This window comes from Haemaphysalis longicornis, unplaced genomic scaffold (genome assembly GCF_048455015.1).
Source record: "Haemaphysalis longicornis isolate Haplotype H1 unplaced genomic scaffold, Haemaphysalis longicornis Haplotype H1 scaffold_8, whole genome shotgun sequence".
Taxonomy (NCBI): domain Eukaryota; kingdom Metazoa; phylum Arthropoda; class Arachnida; order Ixodida; family Ixodidae; genus Haemaphysalis; species Haemaphysalis longicornis.
This window is the reverse complement of record NW_027526445.1, coordinates 147,710,022-147,724,715: the sequence shown is the minus strand read 5'-3', so window position 1 is coordinate 147,724,715 and position 14,694 is coordinate 147,710,022. Positions and strand designations below refer to the sequence as shown.

Genomic DNA, 14,694 nt, shown 5'->3' with positions numbered 1-14,694 from the left:
TTTTGGTGTCCGTCTCTGTGTTCACAACAAGCGCAACTTACCTAGCATGCTACACCAACTATCACGACATCAAGCTTTACTGATCGCTCGGAAACCACACGTAAAGCAGCGCAATGCTGCGCTGCTCAATCCTTTTATTCCCCCATATTTTATAGCACAATATCAGCCCAATTAGCGTATATTTTAATTCGCATTAGATTACCCCATGCTTCAGTGATATTTTATTCTTCCCCGGCAGGCCAGGTTGGCGAGGAGGCTGCCATGTCGAACTCAATTTCGTGAATCAATTCTTGAATCCGCTTCATTGCAATGCTCTTCCTCTTCGGGTCGAGTCGGCCGAGGCGTTCGCGCTGGCTGAGAAGGTACAGGGTGTCGCAGTCCGTCAGATCCACGTGCACCAGCCTACAGTGCGGCCACTGCTCCTCCTCCTGTCTCGGCGTAGGGGCCGGTTGCTCGCCGCCACTCGGTCCGTCTGCGCTTCTCGCTTCGTCGCTGGCTCCGGCACAGTGCTGAACCTGGCCTCCGCCTTCGCGGCTGAGCGGAGGCACCTCCGAGGTGAAAAGGGAGGCTGACGCCCGCTGCTCGAGTAATTCCTGCTGCCTCATCTCTTCCCGCTTGAGCAGCCTCGGCTTCGTGTTGGCGTAGCGCTTCCGACTCGGATACCGCGCGTCGCCGTCGTGGGGAGGCCTGGTGGATTCTCTGTTGAAGAAGCCGGAAGCTGCGTTGAGGCCCCTGCCCCCGCGGTAGGCGCCGGGCGAGCGCCTCATGGCGCGGTTGGCGGCCATTTGGTCCTGATGACTCCGGATGAATATTGAAGAAGCACGCTCCTACGTGGCCGTGATGGTAGAAGTGCTTCAGGTCCGGGGGTGCTTCGCTGTAAGGAATGATGGCACAACGTTTGCTGTAGGGCACCCCCATTTATTGCTGCGTTTCGTAATGAGCATTACACGAACTTCTCACTGACTCCCGCCCCCACTGACGCATTCTCTTATCGTTGCTCTTTAGATCAATGTGCGAGTCCGCGAGTGCCCCAGTCTTTTGGTGCCGGCGTTGAGCGTTGTTTCATATACATACGGTGATGATAACTGAAAAATCAGCGCTTCCGGCATGATTACTATTCGATATGCATGCGTCTTACAGGAAGCTCAAGCCATGAAGTTCTGAATTATTTCGAAGGTAACGTTAAGGCCGCTGTTTTAGACACTAAGGTTTGAAAACATCATCCGGTTGAGGAGTACAGTCAAGCAGGACTTCCTTCCAATTTTTGTTTTGTTTAACCATTTCGATGGCGACATCTCAACACCAGTTAGTCTGGGAGCAACGTTTTTTTTTTTTCGTTTAATTAGGAGCAAGTATTTCTGCAGATGTTGCCACTGAGAGCAAAGATTATGGCTCCACAAAAAATAGTGTGCATGGCCAGAAGTGCTGTCTAGGCATGATGTTATAATTTACTCCCTGGTGTCCGTAGAGGCGAACTAAGTAGATGTCTGTCTAGGCAGGGCTGCAATACATGTTGGAAATTGCCAAGTGGCCGAGGTTTCGTTTGGCGTAAGGTTTTTGCATTTGTGTTGTTGCGGCTGTTTTGATAGCCAGACTCACAGCCCAGGAATTGAACTAAGATTACCTGCAGCTGACAACAATATACTATTTAGCTTTAGACTCCCTGCGGGTATATATAGCATGATTTTGTCTCTTTGGACATTTGCGAAGTGGCTGTATGACGCATCGGTACACAAAACCAGCGCCTTCAATATAGGCGCCCTTTCGTCCCCCCCTGTACGTGCAATAGCAACTTGCCGTGATCTTCTTATACAATCTGCAATTCTTGTGGTATTAGATCACGTTCAACGTTTCCGCTTCTTCATTTAGTCAAATTGATTGATCGATTGTAGTGTTTAACGCGCCGAAGCTACACCAGCTAGGGATATAAGGCGTGCCGTAGTGGCGGGCTCCGGATTAATTTTGACCCGTTGGAGTTCCCTAACGTCGGCCGAAATATGGACACACGTGCTAATTCGCTTATCGCCTCGATCAGAAAAGGCAGCCACTGCAGCCGGGATATCGAACCGGCGTCCTTGGGCTCAGCAGCACAACGCCTTAGCCACAGAGCCACCGCGGCGGGTAGATTTAGTCAAATCTCGGCAGGAGGTGGAAATACCATAGGTGATTAATAAACGTGAACATTTTAGGAACGGTTTCCTAAGAAACCAAAAAACCAAAAAAATGAAACGAGAGAAGAACTAAAGCCGGTGAAGAGTTCTGGACAGGACAGTTCCACCACGGTTGAGATGACAGTGCCGTAGTCCGAGTGTCATAATCCCTGCCGGGCGATCCTACCACTAGCGGTAAAAAGATAGTGTCGGTAAAATACGCCGTCAATACAAAATACCACACGTAAGCCACGCGTTCGATTATGAGAGCAAACCACATACTAACTCCGTCGGTCTTGTCCAAGGACTAAAGAGTCTTCTTGCTATGGCCAACTGGCGTATCTTCCCCCGACATGTAGTTTGAGCCACGGCAACGGGCCATTCCGGAGGGCAACATACAGCTCCGAGAATTGTTCCGATTCTTCCTCGGCCACCCCGTTGAATTCTGTTAGAGGCGGCCTGTGGGCCGCTGCGGGCTGGTGGTGGTGGTGGTGCCAAAAGAGATGGCTCATACCCACTCAGGGGGATTGGCCAGGAAAGGGGCGCTCACAGAGAGAAATTACAAGGTAATTAAAGAAAGACATTTAAGGAGGTAAATAAAATATGAGGGAAATATATACAGAAAAAAACAACTGCTCAAACATGAGACGTAGCAACAGGAAGTGTTGAAACCAACATAAAATAAAATAAAAAATAAAGGAAAGAAAACATGAAAAGTACGTAGAGAAATAAAACAAGAAGGGAAGCTGGCGAAGGAGAGGCAGTGGGCGGGAAGGCACTGATAGTAGCGATCATACACGCAGGGATCTTTTTGAGGGAAGCCCGGAATGGCCTGGGGCTAGCACGGGAGACGGCCAGATTCCGAAATGAACAAGTGCACGGCGGAGCAAAGATCTGCGCTGCCCTACCACAGAACGTGGTGCACGCTTCTTCTTCTTAAGGAGCTCATCCCCACAACGGGGGATTGGCCGGGGCAGCCAGTGGACTACCAGGGTGACATAGTGGACACCGAGAGACGGGTCCTGGGGACGAAATAGGGACGAAATAGGGAATTTCGGAGGCAAAGAATAGACTCGAGCGGTACGTGGCAGGAGCGGTTGGAGGTCGGGGGAAAAGACCTCCGGCCTGCAGTTGACCTAGTGGGCTGTTGATGATGATGATGAGAAATAGAACCAATCACGAGGGGTGGGGGGGTTGAGATGGCTGAGGAGAAATTAAGAAATAAAAGCCGTTAAGAAATAATAAGAAATTAAAGCCGTTCCACTTAACGTGAAAGCTGCCGGAAGTGCAGAGCAGTGATTCCCCACAATGGGCTGTAGCGCCGTTATCCTCTCACTACTACCCCCCCCCCCCCCCTTCCCCCAATGGAATTCAAATTTCTGGTCTCCGCAGTGCGCGCGCGCGCGCCCTGCCTGAAACTGCACCAGCGGGAGTTCTGCTTTTTTCGTAGCGTGAGCTACGCTGGCCGAGGTTGAGCACGTTTCGCGTGACTCCTGGAGAACCGCGTACTGCGCATGCGCGAGGAGCAGTGACGCCTCACGGCGCACAGAACGTTGCTCGCTGCCCGGCGTCTCTCTCACACACCCCACGCGCCCAGCGTATTCGCCGACCTACATTCCGCACGTGGCGACCCGATCCACTTGATGATCATGCGAGGGCTAGCTGGTTGTGGAATCGACGGCTTGCGCGTCGCAGCAACACCGCGTGCGCCTGTGGAACCAGCTTACCTCTGGGGCGATTGGTGACGCTGCGCCGGAGCCGCTCGATAAATAGCTAATTCTAAACAACCAGGAAAGCTAAGAATAACCAGCTGAACCTTAGCTCACGCTACGTATATCCTGTCATAGCCGAGTTAACCCACTGCTAATTTTTAAGTGCGAATGCACTTCTTAAGCGACCCTGAATCACGCGTCCACCGCCGTCCGTCCATCCGCACCAGATACCCACTTAGGGCGATTGGCCAAGAAGAGTTCCTTCGCTACCCATTCGACATATCTTCGTGACACTAACCACTTTCTACGGGAAATTAACGACATAAAAATCCCTGATGGCGCCTTCCTTGTAACTATAGATGTAACTTCTCTCACCGAGATGGGATTGAAGCCCTGGTTGAATCCTATAGCATACATCGGGATCACGAGGCGCCAAGCCCACAAGTCATTGAAACTTTGACCAGGCTAGTGTGGAATTAAATAGCTTTTAATTCCACAATCAGTATTTTATCTTAAGCGACCCTGAATCACGCGTCCACCACCGTCCGTCCGTCCGCACCACATACCTATTTAGGGCGATTGGCCAAGAAGAGTTTTTAAGTGCGAAAGCGACCCCACCACATACCCACTTAGGGCGATTGGCCAAGAAGAGTTAAGTTCGCATCACCCGTGCATTCGCACTTCCCCATGCTCCCCTTCGGGGAAATGCGGGTGAATTTTTTTTTAACCGGCTTCCTCTAATAAACCTAGAGGTCGCATTACCTCCAACAGAGGCTTTTGTCTCAATTTCGGAGTGTCAGAATCTTATTGTCCACATGCTCTCATTTGTTCGCATTTTTTTCTCCTTTCAATCCCCCCCCCCCCCCCCACCCGGTCACGTATTTCCAAACACTTCGCTGCACAGAGCACCCACGTGACGTGTGTGACGTCACTGCGCGCGATATCCTTTTGAGCGCCTGCTGATACGAGCCTACCGTTCGGGCTCTGCGGCCTTGATGTAGAGTACTGAGTACTGGCGCTGACGGCTTGGGTTCGAGCCCTAGCAGGCTTAGTTCTGTTTTCTTTTCCGTTGCTTTAATTTTTTTCTACATTTCTTTTCTAAACTCACATCTATGCGTTGTTTTTGTTGATTATAGTGACTTGGTATGTTTTAGGTCGCTTTAGGTTTGGGGGGCAGACAATGACCGCGTTAATTTACCGAGGCTCCATCACGCGAACAGAGATGTCACGTGGGTGCTCTGTGCAGCGAAGCGTTTGGAAATACGCCCCCCGGTCAATTCGAAACAAAATCCTGCGTGCGCCACTACTACTTGCTCTTCGATTTTTGATTGTAGGGTTTAGCACTGATGCTACAAAGATGAGACATGACGTAGTGGACGGCTCTGGATTTAGTTTTACCACCTGGGAATCACGTGCGCCGAGGAACACAGGCGTTTTTGCTTTTCGCCTCCATCACAAAAGCGGCCGCCGTGGCCCGAAATCGAACCCGCGTGTTCGTTCTCAGCCTCCGTACACGCTTGGCAACAGTGTTTCCACTGGGCGTTATCTCTCGCGCACAGATTTCAATGGCTACCTCCTAGATTGAGTTTATTAGGTGGCCACCCTTTTTATTTACGGAAATAATACCCGCTACTCCTGAGACTCCGCTAAAACAAGCACGTGACACAGGGAGCCACTTACCCCAGTGAAACAACTTTATTACCAGCCCCAGTGTTCAAGACTCCGACAAGAACTCCACCTCGTGCAGTACCTCCTGCATCCTCACCATCATCATGCTCTTCTTCTTCGGAGAGAATCGGGCGATGCGCTCGCGCAGGCTCATCAAGTACATGGTCGCCGAGTCGGTGGGATCCACGTGCGGCAGCGGGCACTGGATCCACCGTTCAGCCTCGGCCTTTCTTCTCTCGCCGTCCACGGGCACGTGTCGGGGCAGGGGTACGGGAGGTTGCTCACGACGATCCTGGGCGCCATCGCCGGGCGTCCCTGCGTTGCGGAACGCGCGTCTCGTGTTGGGCGTTTCGTCCGCGCCAGGTTTCCCTCCTTCTTGGTCCTCCTTAGTACTCCTGCGCCGTGCTCCTTTTTTCTGCGGGCTCCGCCTCGTCGAGCCGTTGTCGGTGCCAAGTGAGTTGCCGCCGCTGCTTGCAATGCCACATGTCGCGGGGTTTCCGCCGGAGCGGTGAGCGACGCAGTCTTTCGGTCCTCGATCGGACGGCGCGAACACTCGGTCCCTTGCCCGCGGTGAGTACCTGGACAAGTTCGGCGTGCGGAACGGGGCCCACGACCGTGGCGGCGGCCGAGCTGGAGTGCCCCCGTTGCTTCCAGCAGGCTTCACAGAGGTTGAAGATGCTGCTTGTGCCGGTGAAGGTGGCTTTGGTGAAGCTCGGGGCCGAGCGCCACCGAATCGTCGCGGGTGGGCGGTCGGTTCTGACGACCTCGCTCGTCCCGGTGTGTTGTAGCTGGACGCCCCGATGGGCGCCGCTGAGGAGGGATTCAAAGGTTTTGACCTCTGCTCAGATGGGAAAGCAGCAGATTTCACTTGGTCGCCAGAAAGCTTTGAAGTGACATGGGAAGTTTGTGAAAAAAGCGCCTTAGCCTGTTCAACCTTGGATGAACCTTCCTCCGACGATGATGGCGACGTCGATTCAAAATGCGCTGTCGGTTCCGCGGTGCCAAGGCTGGTCGCATCGACTGAAGAAGGTGACTCAGGCTCCAATGCTGAAGGAAGTTGTGGTGAACCAGAGTGCGAGCTGTTTTCCAGGTCTTTAGAAGCACACTCAGCAGCTTCCACGAACTCTTCTTCCAACTGCTGGCTTGAGTCACGGTTGACCGTTGAAGATGTGTTGGCGTCGTTGGTAAGCTCCGATGGCTTCGGCACTCCTTCTAGTGCAGCAGCTTTGCATTCCGGTGGTTGTGTATCAACAGCAGTCGCTTCTTCCAGAGGTGAGGCACAACGAGGATCCTCCGGTTCCTCCTTCGACTGCAGATCTAAAGTGTTTGCTGGTTCCGACGGTTCGAAAGCGGCTGTGCTTCCTGTTGGCAGAGACGTTTGATGTGAGGGCAGCGTAGAACCCGGCGCTGTAAAGATACCCGCTGCCGCTGCTTCCTTCGACACAGGCTTCGAAGGCTCGGTCTCTTCCGGTGTTCCTGAAACAACCCCGTTTTCTGGCTCCGTTGCACCGAACTCTAAAGGCTTGGAGGGTGTTTCCTGTAAAGGGAAAAACAAGACATTGATTTACCGTCAAAGAAGGGTTGATTTCTTTAACGAATCACTGGTGGGTTTTTCGATACATCAATAGATAAATTGACGAGGGGCCGTCGCATGTGTATAGGTAATTTGTTGGCTTTGATGACTTCGTGGTAGTGGCAAAATCACTCTGGTCATAGAAGTGGTCGTTTAAGGAAAAAATATTGGACAGCGAAGATTACCGTATTCTGATGTCTTTTGGTACCACTACACATTAGGACTCTGATTTCCGGTTGTTGTTTTTTCCCGACGAAATTTACAAAGGTAAGTGAAGTATCTAACGGTTAAATATTGGTTAGTCCTTCGTGTAACAGCTTCGCGACTACATAAGGAGCTGTTATCCGCACAGTTATCGTGATATGACGAACGGGATACAAGCGAATAATGGGAATAGAACGCAGTGAAGATTTCCGCATGCCGCAAATCTGGTCTGAGTATCCCTGTATCGGTCAAAAACTCTGCTTTTCCTTGGGATGGCCGACGTGCCTTGTAAAGCCAATCCGCAGGTACTCGGAACCTCCGCCTTCACCTAATAATTTAACCCCCCCCCCCCCTCAACCTTTCGGAAGAAGCCTGCAACATTCGTTATTTTACGCAATACTAGCCCCCCCCTTTCTCCTGCCCTTCAATCCTTACGCCGTATCGCTAAGCTCCGCGAGTATTCTTTCAGCTTAAGAGGTTGACGTAAGTAACTGTTTCTTACCCTTTTTTTCGAATTACATTATGCAAGAGTCATTCATATAAAGCAGCCTATTAGCTAACCCATGTGTTGGTGTCCGCTAAAACCAACCCAACAAGCATACGGAAAGAAAACCAAGGAAAGCGCCCTTCAGCGTTCACTGCCTGGCCGAAATTTGATGGTACTCGAAAGGAAATTACTGATATTCCGAAGAACTGACAAAATATTAAACAGCGCTTCATGCTTGCGGACATATGAGTATGCTTTGAGCGGCGTCTCGCCTATGATGATAAACGTTTTCGTACCGATAATGGTGCATCGTATCGTTATCCTGTGCACTCTGCCAAAATGTCGGATCGTCGACACTTACTCAAGCGGCAATGCTCTCCGTTTTCCATATGTAAAAGCATCGCAAGCTTTGAACGGAACTATCTAAAACACCTCAACGCGCTTTCCATCGAACGCTGCATGCCGACATATTGCTCAGCCCCCCCACTATAGAGATGGCGGTCTCCCCTATACAGTTGCTTACTAATGTATACTAAAGGTAAGTCTGGCTTAAGCATGGGCGTGCCGTCATGTGCCGCAGGAAAGCGTTCCATTTTTATTTGGCGTGGCTCGCAAACAAGCTCAAATGTTGCCCCTAGCTGAGAAAACAATCATCGCTCTTCCAAGGACGCGGGTTCGATTTCCGGCCATGGTGGTCGCTACGTCAGTCTGCTCGAGATTTCGGCGCACATTAGAGATCCCCAAGCGGTCAAAATTGATCCGGGGCACTCCACTATACGGCGCACCTCATCGCCTGTGTAGCGTCGTGCGTTAAACCTCATCAATCAATCAATCAATCAATCAATCAATCAATCAATCAATCAATCAATCAATCAATCAATCAATCAATCAATCAATCAATCAATCAATCAATCAATCAATCAATCAATCATTGCTCTTAGAGTACCCTTTGAAGTTTTTACGATAGTAAAAGCGCGGAGGATGGAGTATGAATTTAAAAGCTTCACGCAGCCTATACAAGAACAAATTTCGCCCCTGTTGCCGCTTTTGTCATTAGGGCACCTAAACAGTGTTGATGCAAGCCTGGTCGATTAGAAAGGAACGCTGCTATGGCGGCTTCCGTGATGTCACGTGACTGCATCGACAGATTTGCTCATCGCTGTCCCACGGTCCATCCAAGGTCGCAAAAAAAATCGAAACAGGCTTTATGCTTAAACACACTTTAAAAGGAACCGATAACTACATAACTGCACGCGCGCACGCACACAGACACGCGCTCGCGCACACACGCGCACATCCCGTTGAGTGGCCCTACAGCATTTCCCTGTCGTAACAGTTGATAACCTCGGATACCTGCGCACGTATTTAACTTTTTTTACACTTACAGGAGGAACACATCTATAGTACTTCGTACTTTGACCACGACAGGCTTGGCAGCGGTGGTTTAGTGGCTACGGCGTTGTGCTTCTGCGCCCAAGGACACGGGTTTGATCGAGGTCGTGGTGGCCGCTTGTCGGAGTGAGGCGAAAAGCAACAACACACTCGTCGCACTTTAGAGAACCCACGATGGTCAAAGCTAACCTCAACTACAAGGCAACATAGCCCAGGCGTATAGCTTCGGCACGATATACACCAAAATTTCATTTTGGACGACGGGCTCGCAACATACTACCCGAATCCAATCATAGGGACAGGGGAGGTAGAAAGGTGATGTTTTGGGGGGAAAAAAATCGAAGGCAGGAAATACAGACTGATTCTCTATGAATTTCGATAGCATTTAGTTGTGTGATAATCGCTTATCTAGGCATGCAGAGCATGTTTCCCTAAGCGCATCCTGTGACTGCAAGGTATACACTAAGTATTTATTTTTCTCCACACACTATTTCGACGCTGTAGTTCAGCTCTATACCGCAGCGCACTCGAGTGCACCAAATCATGCTGCTGACAATGAAATTTCGGTGAATGACTGCGTTGAGCGCATGCTTTGCCCGAAAAATTCCGCTGCTCCGTGGCATCGCGTAATTCAAGCATGACGTTCGGCAATGCACGGCGCAACGGCCCTCATGCTTTGCGCTGAAGCTGAACTACGCAATCGCCGATTGCAGCTCCAGTATTGAGCCCCGGGCACGGTGATTTTCAGAAACGTTGTAAACAACACACCCTCTGTTATTGTTCAATGCTTTGTGCCGGTTTGGTTGATACAGTCTCCGTCCTTCCTGTGGACGACATTGTAGACTTTCGCGCAGATGCTTTACACCCTGACGTAATCACTTGGTTCGTCTTCCCCACAGACCACTCCAGTGAGCAATCTATGCCGCGAACAAAGTAATTCTTCGACGGACGACCAAGCTCGTACTACTTTACTCAAAAAATATTATCTGGTTATCCTGGCAATGCGTGATGTCACAGTACAAACAGAACCTCTGGAGTCAAATTGTGTTCTCGACATTATCATTCACCGAAATTTCGTTGTTGACTGCGTGAATCGATCAAGCAAGTACACTGCAGTGAACCTGAAACACGGAATTGTCCTAGAGAGCAGATGCTTACCGTTGATAGATGCACGACCGTAGGGCGGGCTTTATTTTTTTAATATTGAGAATAGTACGTCGGCGCGAGTAATCATTTCTTTTTCGACAGCAGTGAACACGCCTTATGTTTCTGAACCTCAAAAGTTCAACGCCAAAGACTAACCTTAGTGTTTAAGAGAAAGTGTGCCAGGAAGTTGGCGAAAGTATTTCTGATACTGGCATGAAAAATTTCACTTGCTGCGGAGACCTAAGCTTCTGCATTGAAACTCTTGCTGGCCTCGATATTTGTCTTCGGACAATGACTTTGCTTCTATGGAAAAAAACAGTTGCTATGAAGCAGGTTCGTAGCAGTTTATGTGAGCCCACACGTCGCGCTCATTATGCCCTGTCTGTTCTGTTGTGAATACAAACCTTCGTTTGCCGCCCGGTTTATTGTGCAATAGCAATTGTGCTCGGCTTCTCAATAGGCCTACGTTTGTGCAACGGAAGCAGGATACTAACTTAACATGCAGTAGTGACTGGCATAGGTGCGTGTCATCCCTGGTATTAAGCATGGACAAGACTGCAGCTTCATAGGCAGCACGGACCACGACCACAGTTAGACCGGTCGGCTCCAGGTAAGCGAAACCACAATCGCCTGACGATTACACCGCTCTTCGCTTTGTCAATCGCTGGCCTCGTTAAGATGTACTCGAAGATCTGGTCTCGAAGTGAACCACCTAGTTCACTTGCTATTGAGAAAGCCGATCTACTTGTTTTGGCAACAGAGCACATTGATGTTCCGTTTATCTGGCTTACGGAACGACGAGGAAGAGGAGGGGGTGGCAGGCGAGGACAAATTTAAGTTTAACTGCGCGGACGCCACCACTGCACACTCCCACTTTTTTTAACAGCAGAGATGTTTAAGTTTGAGTTTGGTCCGGTGGCGTTATACTCGGTGACAACTTAAGAACGGCACCGAAAGTTGCCGCTGTGCCTTATCACCGTAGCCGGATGTTTCTCCGCGCGGCGCAAGTAGGGCGTTACTGGGAATATTTTGAACATGGCGTGAGCCGTTCCCGTGATTTTGTGGACTTAATATGCTTCTAAACGACTCCAGTGACGACAAACAAACTGCGTGAGACAAGGCAGACGATATCACGCATTCATAGCAAACCCCCTTCAAAACGCGCGCGCACTGACGTGACTGGTCCGGCGCTTTGGCGGAGTGATACACTACATGAGGTGGTGCCGTTCTTGAGTTGTAACCGAGTATAGCAAGTAATACCAAGAAAAGATCTGCGCCGCTTGTGAAATGAGCACCACCGCAGATAGATTTTATAACAGGGAAGCCGACTTTCGCGCTTAATTGCTCGATGGTGAGCACAAGAGGCATTTTGGTGTGCTTTCACTACACCATTATAAAGGTGATAGTCTTTCTGGGCTACTCAAACGCCAAACATTTGGCTCAGCTTGTACTAGGGGTGCAAGGCTGGAGAAACAGCGGTGCTGGTGGTCGACCAAGCTTGTTTACCCCTGGGATCCGCTGTCAGTGTGGTGGACCGACTGGAACGGCTTTGTAAAATCCGGCTTAACTTCGGCTTTGTAAAATCCGGCTTAACTTGGCCTCACCCCCCAACACAGCCTAACAAAACTTTGCAAAACCGGAATAAGCTATGGGTCCACTCCCCTCCCCCCCCCTTCCCTGTTTCTCCAGCCTTTTGCACCAGTAGTGTAAGCCGCGCCAATTTTTTTCGGTATGACGAAACGCTTCACGTAAAAATTGTCAGACATTGCATGTCAAGGAATATCCTCGGTACACCTAAGGGGGACAAAGACAAAATACAGCTGTGAGCAACTGGAAAGAACTACCCACTAAATCTGCCCGCCAGATACTGACTACACGATAATTATTTTTGCACCGCAAACTATGTCCCGCTGACAAGCGTCTTCGACGCACGCATGCTCTTACCACAACAATTAGCCATTTTAAAATTTTCCTGTGGAAAAATGAACAAAAGAAACGAAAAGTTATGGGGAATTAGGCATCGCCCCGAATTCTCTTTTGTTTAATTTCAATAATTTCTCGGCTTTCACCTTTTTTTTTCCGTTTGGTTTCTTAATTTGCATCCTTTCATTTCCTCCACCTTTTTCAGGTGCTTAGCTTTCGGAATTTTTTCGGTCATCGTGATTTTGTTAATGCTTTGTTTACTCTGGTTTTTCCTATATTTCAAGAGATCGACGCACAGTACTTTTAGAATGGGTTGAATTAGGTTTAATATAGGTTGTGTTCCGTGTCGTTGAGCTGGGTTAGACTAGGTTTGTTGTAGTTGGGCTGGATTTGGGTAGGTTTCAAGTGTTGGGTTAGGTTACGTTAGGTTCTGTGAGGTTATGCTACGTTAGGTTACATAGGGACGTAATAGTCAGCAAATGTTAGACCAGCCAGCTTTTATGGAAATTGCCGTGAGAATTTATCGAAGGTAATTCTCACGGCTGCCGTGAGATTAGACGCAACGTTTTTTTTTTTTTTTTTTATAATACGCAGTACGCGGTAACACGTACCAAAAATTATCAATCACGTAAAAATAAAATTAATGCCTAATTGGCCTTCTGAGTCCCGAAGTCATTCTGCAGAAAAGAGCTCAATGGCCCGCACACGTTCGTCAAACGCCGGTTAAGACGCCGCTTTTAATATTCACCGGCCATCTCGTGCATTTAGCAGATTCATTTTTCTCCCTTGCGGTGCCCAGCACGAAAATCCTCGTGGGCAAACAAGCTTAACAAATAAAAAAAAAAAAGAGACGCCGCTGTAAAAATGGGCCCACGGCCTCATGAATTTCGGCTTCTTTATTGTTTTGCACGGCTGCGCACAGCTTTAATGGCCGTGAGCAATGCTCGAAATAAGTAGAATGCCATACGGCACGCACGTGCCTTAACAACCGCTCAAAACGGTGGTTCCAACGAAAACAAAACGCCGTTTTACTCAGCCGCGAGCCATCTCGTGCGTCTTGGCGTTTTACTTTTATTCATTCTCGATCGATGCGCCCTAGCACGCGCTCCAAACGTCGACTCTCACTCAAACGCGATCAACAAAAACACCGTTCCAAATATTCGCCGCCAGTCTCGTGCGCCTACGCATACTGGCTTCTTTTTCTTTCTGCGGCGGTGTTCATCGACTACCTTCGCGATCAACACTCGAAGTGAGTTAGCCGGATTCAGACTGTTGCCGCAACTGTCGTAATAACTTTAAAGAATGACGTCACTTCACATCTCAGCCAGCCGAACTGCGTGACGCGCCTTTTTTTTACGTTCATTGATCACGATATGCCTTTTACTTCGGTTGTCTCACACGGCCTAAGGGTATGTTCAGACTACCGACGCAAAAGCCATATCGTGGTCTACAGGCTTAAAAAACGGCGTGCCACGCAGTTCTGTTGGCTGACACGTAAAATGACGTCATTCTTTAAAGTTGTTACGGCAGTTTCGGGAACAGTCTGAACCCGGCCTAACACGGCCCAACGAACGGAAAACAAACATTTAGAACACCGAAAACTAACCTAAGCTATGACAGGTAAACAAACCTCTATGTGCAAAAAAAAAAAAAACTAGAGAAAAGGCGGGCTCCAATCACCGCGCGCGATACCAGACAGTTAGGACGCAACCTTTACACCACAATGGCAGCTGCGCTGTGCCCTGTGCCAGCCAAGGCTTGCAAATTCGAACGTCCTCGGACAGCAGCACTCTATAGCCACACCTTCCGCGCTGAGCAGGAACGCTGTGGGACGCCAGTCTAGAGCCTCCAGCCTCCGTTTGAAATAGAACATGAGAACGCCTTCCGCACTCACCCCGCCCTCTGCGTTGTCGCGTGCCGGCGCCTCCTTCAGCAGCGGCTTGTCTGGGCCGTCGCCACGGGCTCCGTCATCGGCTCGCTGCGGTGGCTGTTCGCCTTCCATGTCCAGCTGGTAAGGACGTCCCAAGCAAACGCGGTTCTCGTAAGCAAGCGACGCAGCAGAGGCAGCAGCAGCAGCAGTCCGCGGCGAGAACTCGACGCCAGGCCCTTCACAACAGGCACGCCGAAGTGGACACTTCGGAACGACAGCCGCGACCAGCCACGACCTGCTTACTCCACACGCTGCTGACGTGTCCCCACGCGCTGGTTTGGTGATGATGATAGCGGCCCCCTTGGTCGTGTGAGCCACCTACGAAGAAGGAAATCGCTGAGAGCTCGATTTTCTTCATTCTGTCCTTCTTCGTCTTCCAGCTTCGATTTATTCTTGTCGCTGGCGGCTGGGCTCATTCTGACGGCTAGATTTGAGAAATAGATATCATTCAAGTTCTACAACCCAGTCGAAAAACACAACAGAAAAATACGACAGAATGATCCTGTGAG

The 14,694-nt window shown here is 49.9% G+C and overlaps 1 protein-coding gene across 1 annotated transcript; it reads right to left on the bottom strand.

Annotated features, from left to right (window-relative positions):
- Window positions 1-5,547: 5,547 nt before the first annotated feature.
- LOC144148857 (uncharacterized) lies at window positions 5,548-14,449 on the bottom strand. Its single transcript, XM_077680376.1, has 2 exons — window positions 14,150-14,449; window positions 5,548-7,067 (listed from the first exon to the last, which is right to left on the bottom strand). The coding sequence occupies exons 1-2, from the start codon at window positions 14,255-14,257 to the stop codon at window positions 5,577-5,579; spliced, it is 1,599 nt and encodes a 532-aa protein (XP_077536502.1). The 5' UTR covers window positions 14,258-14,449; the 3' UTR covers window positions 5,548-5,576.
- Between the last annotated feature and the right edge of the window lie 245 nt (window positions 14,450-14,694).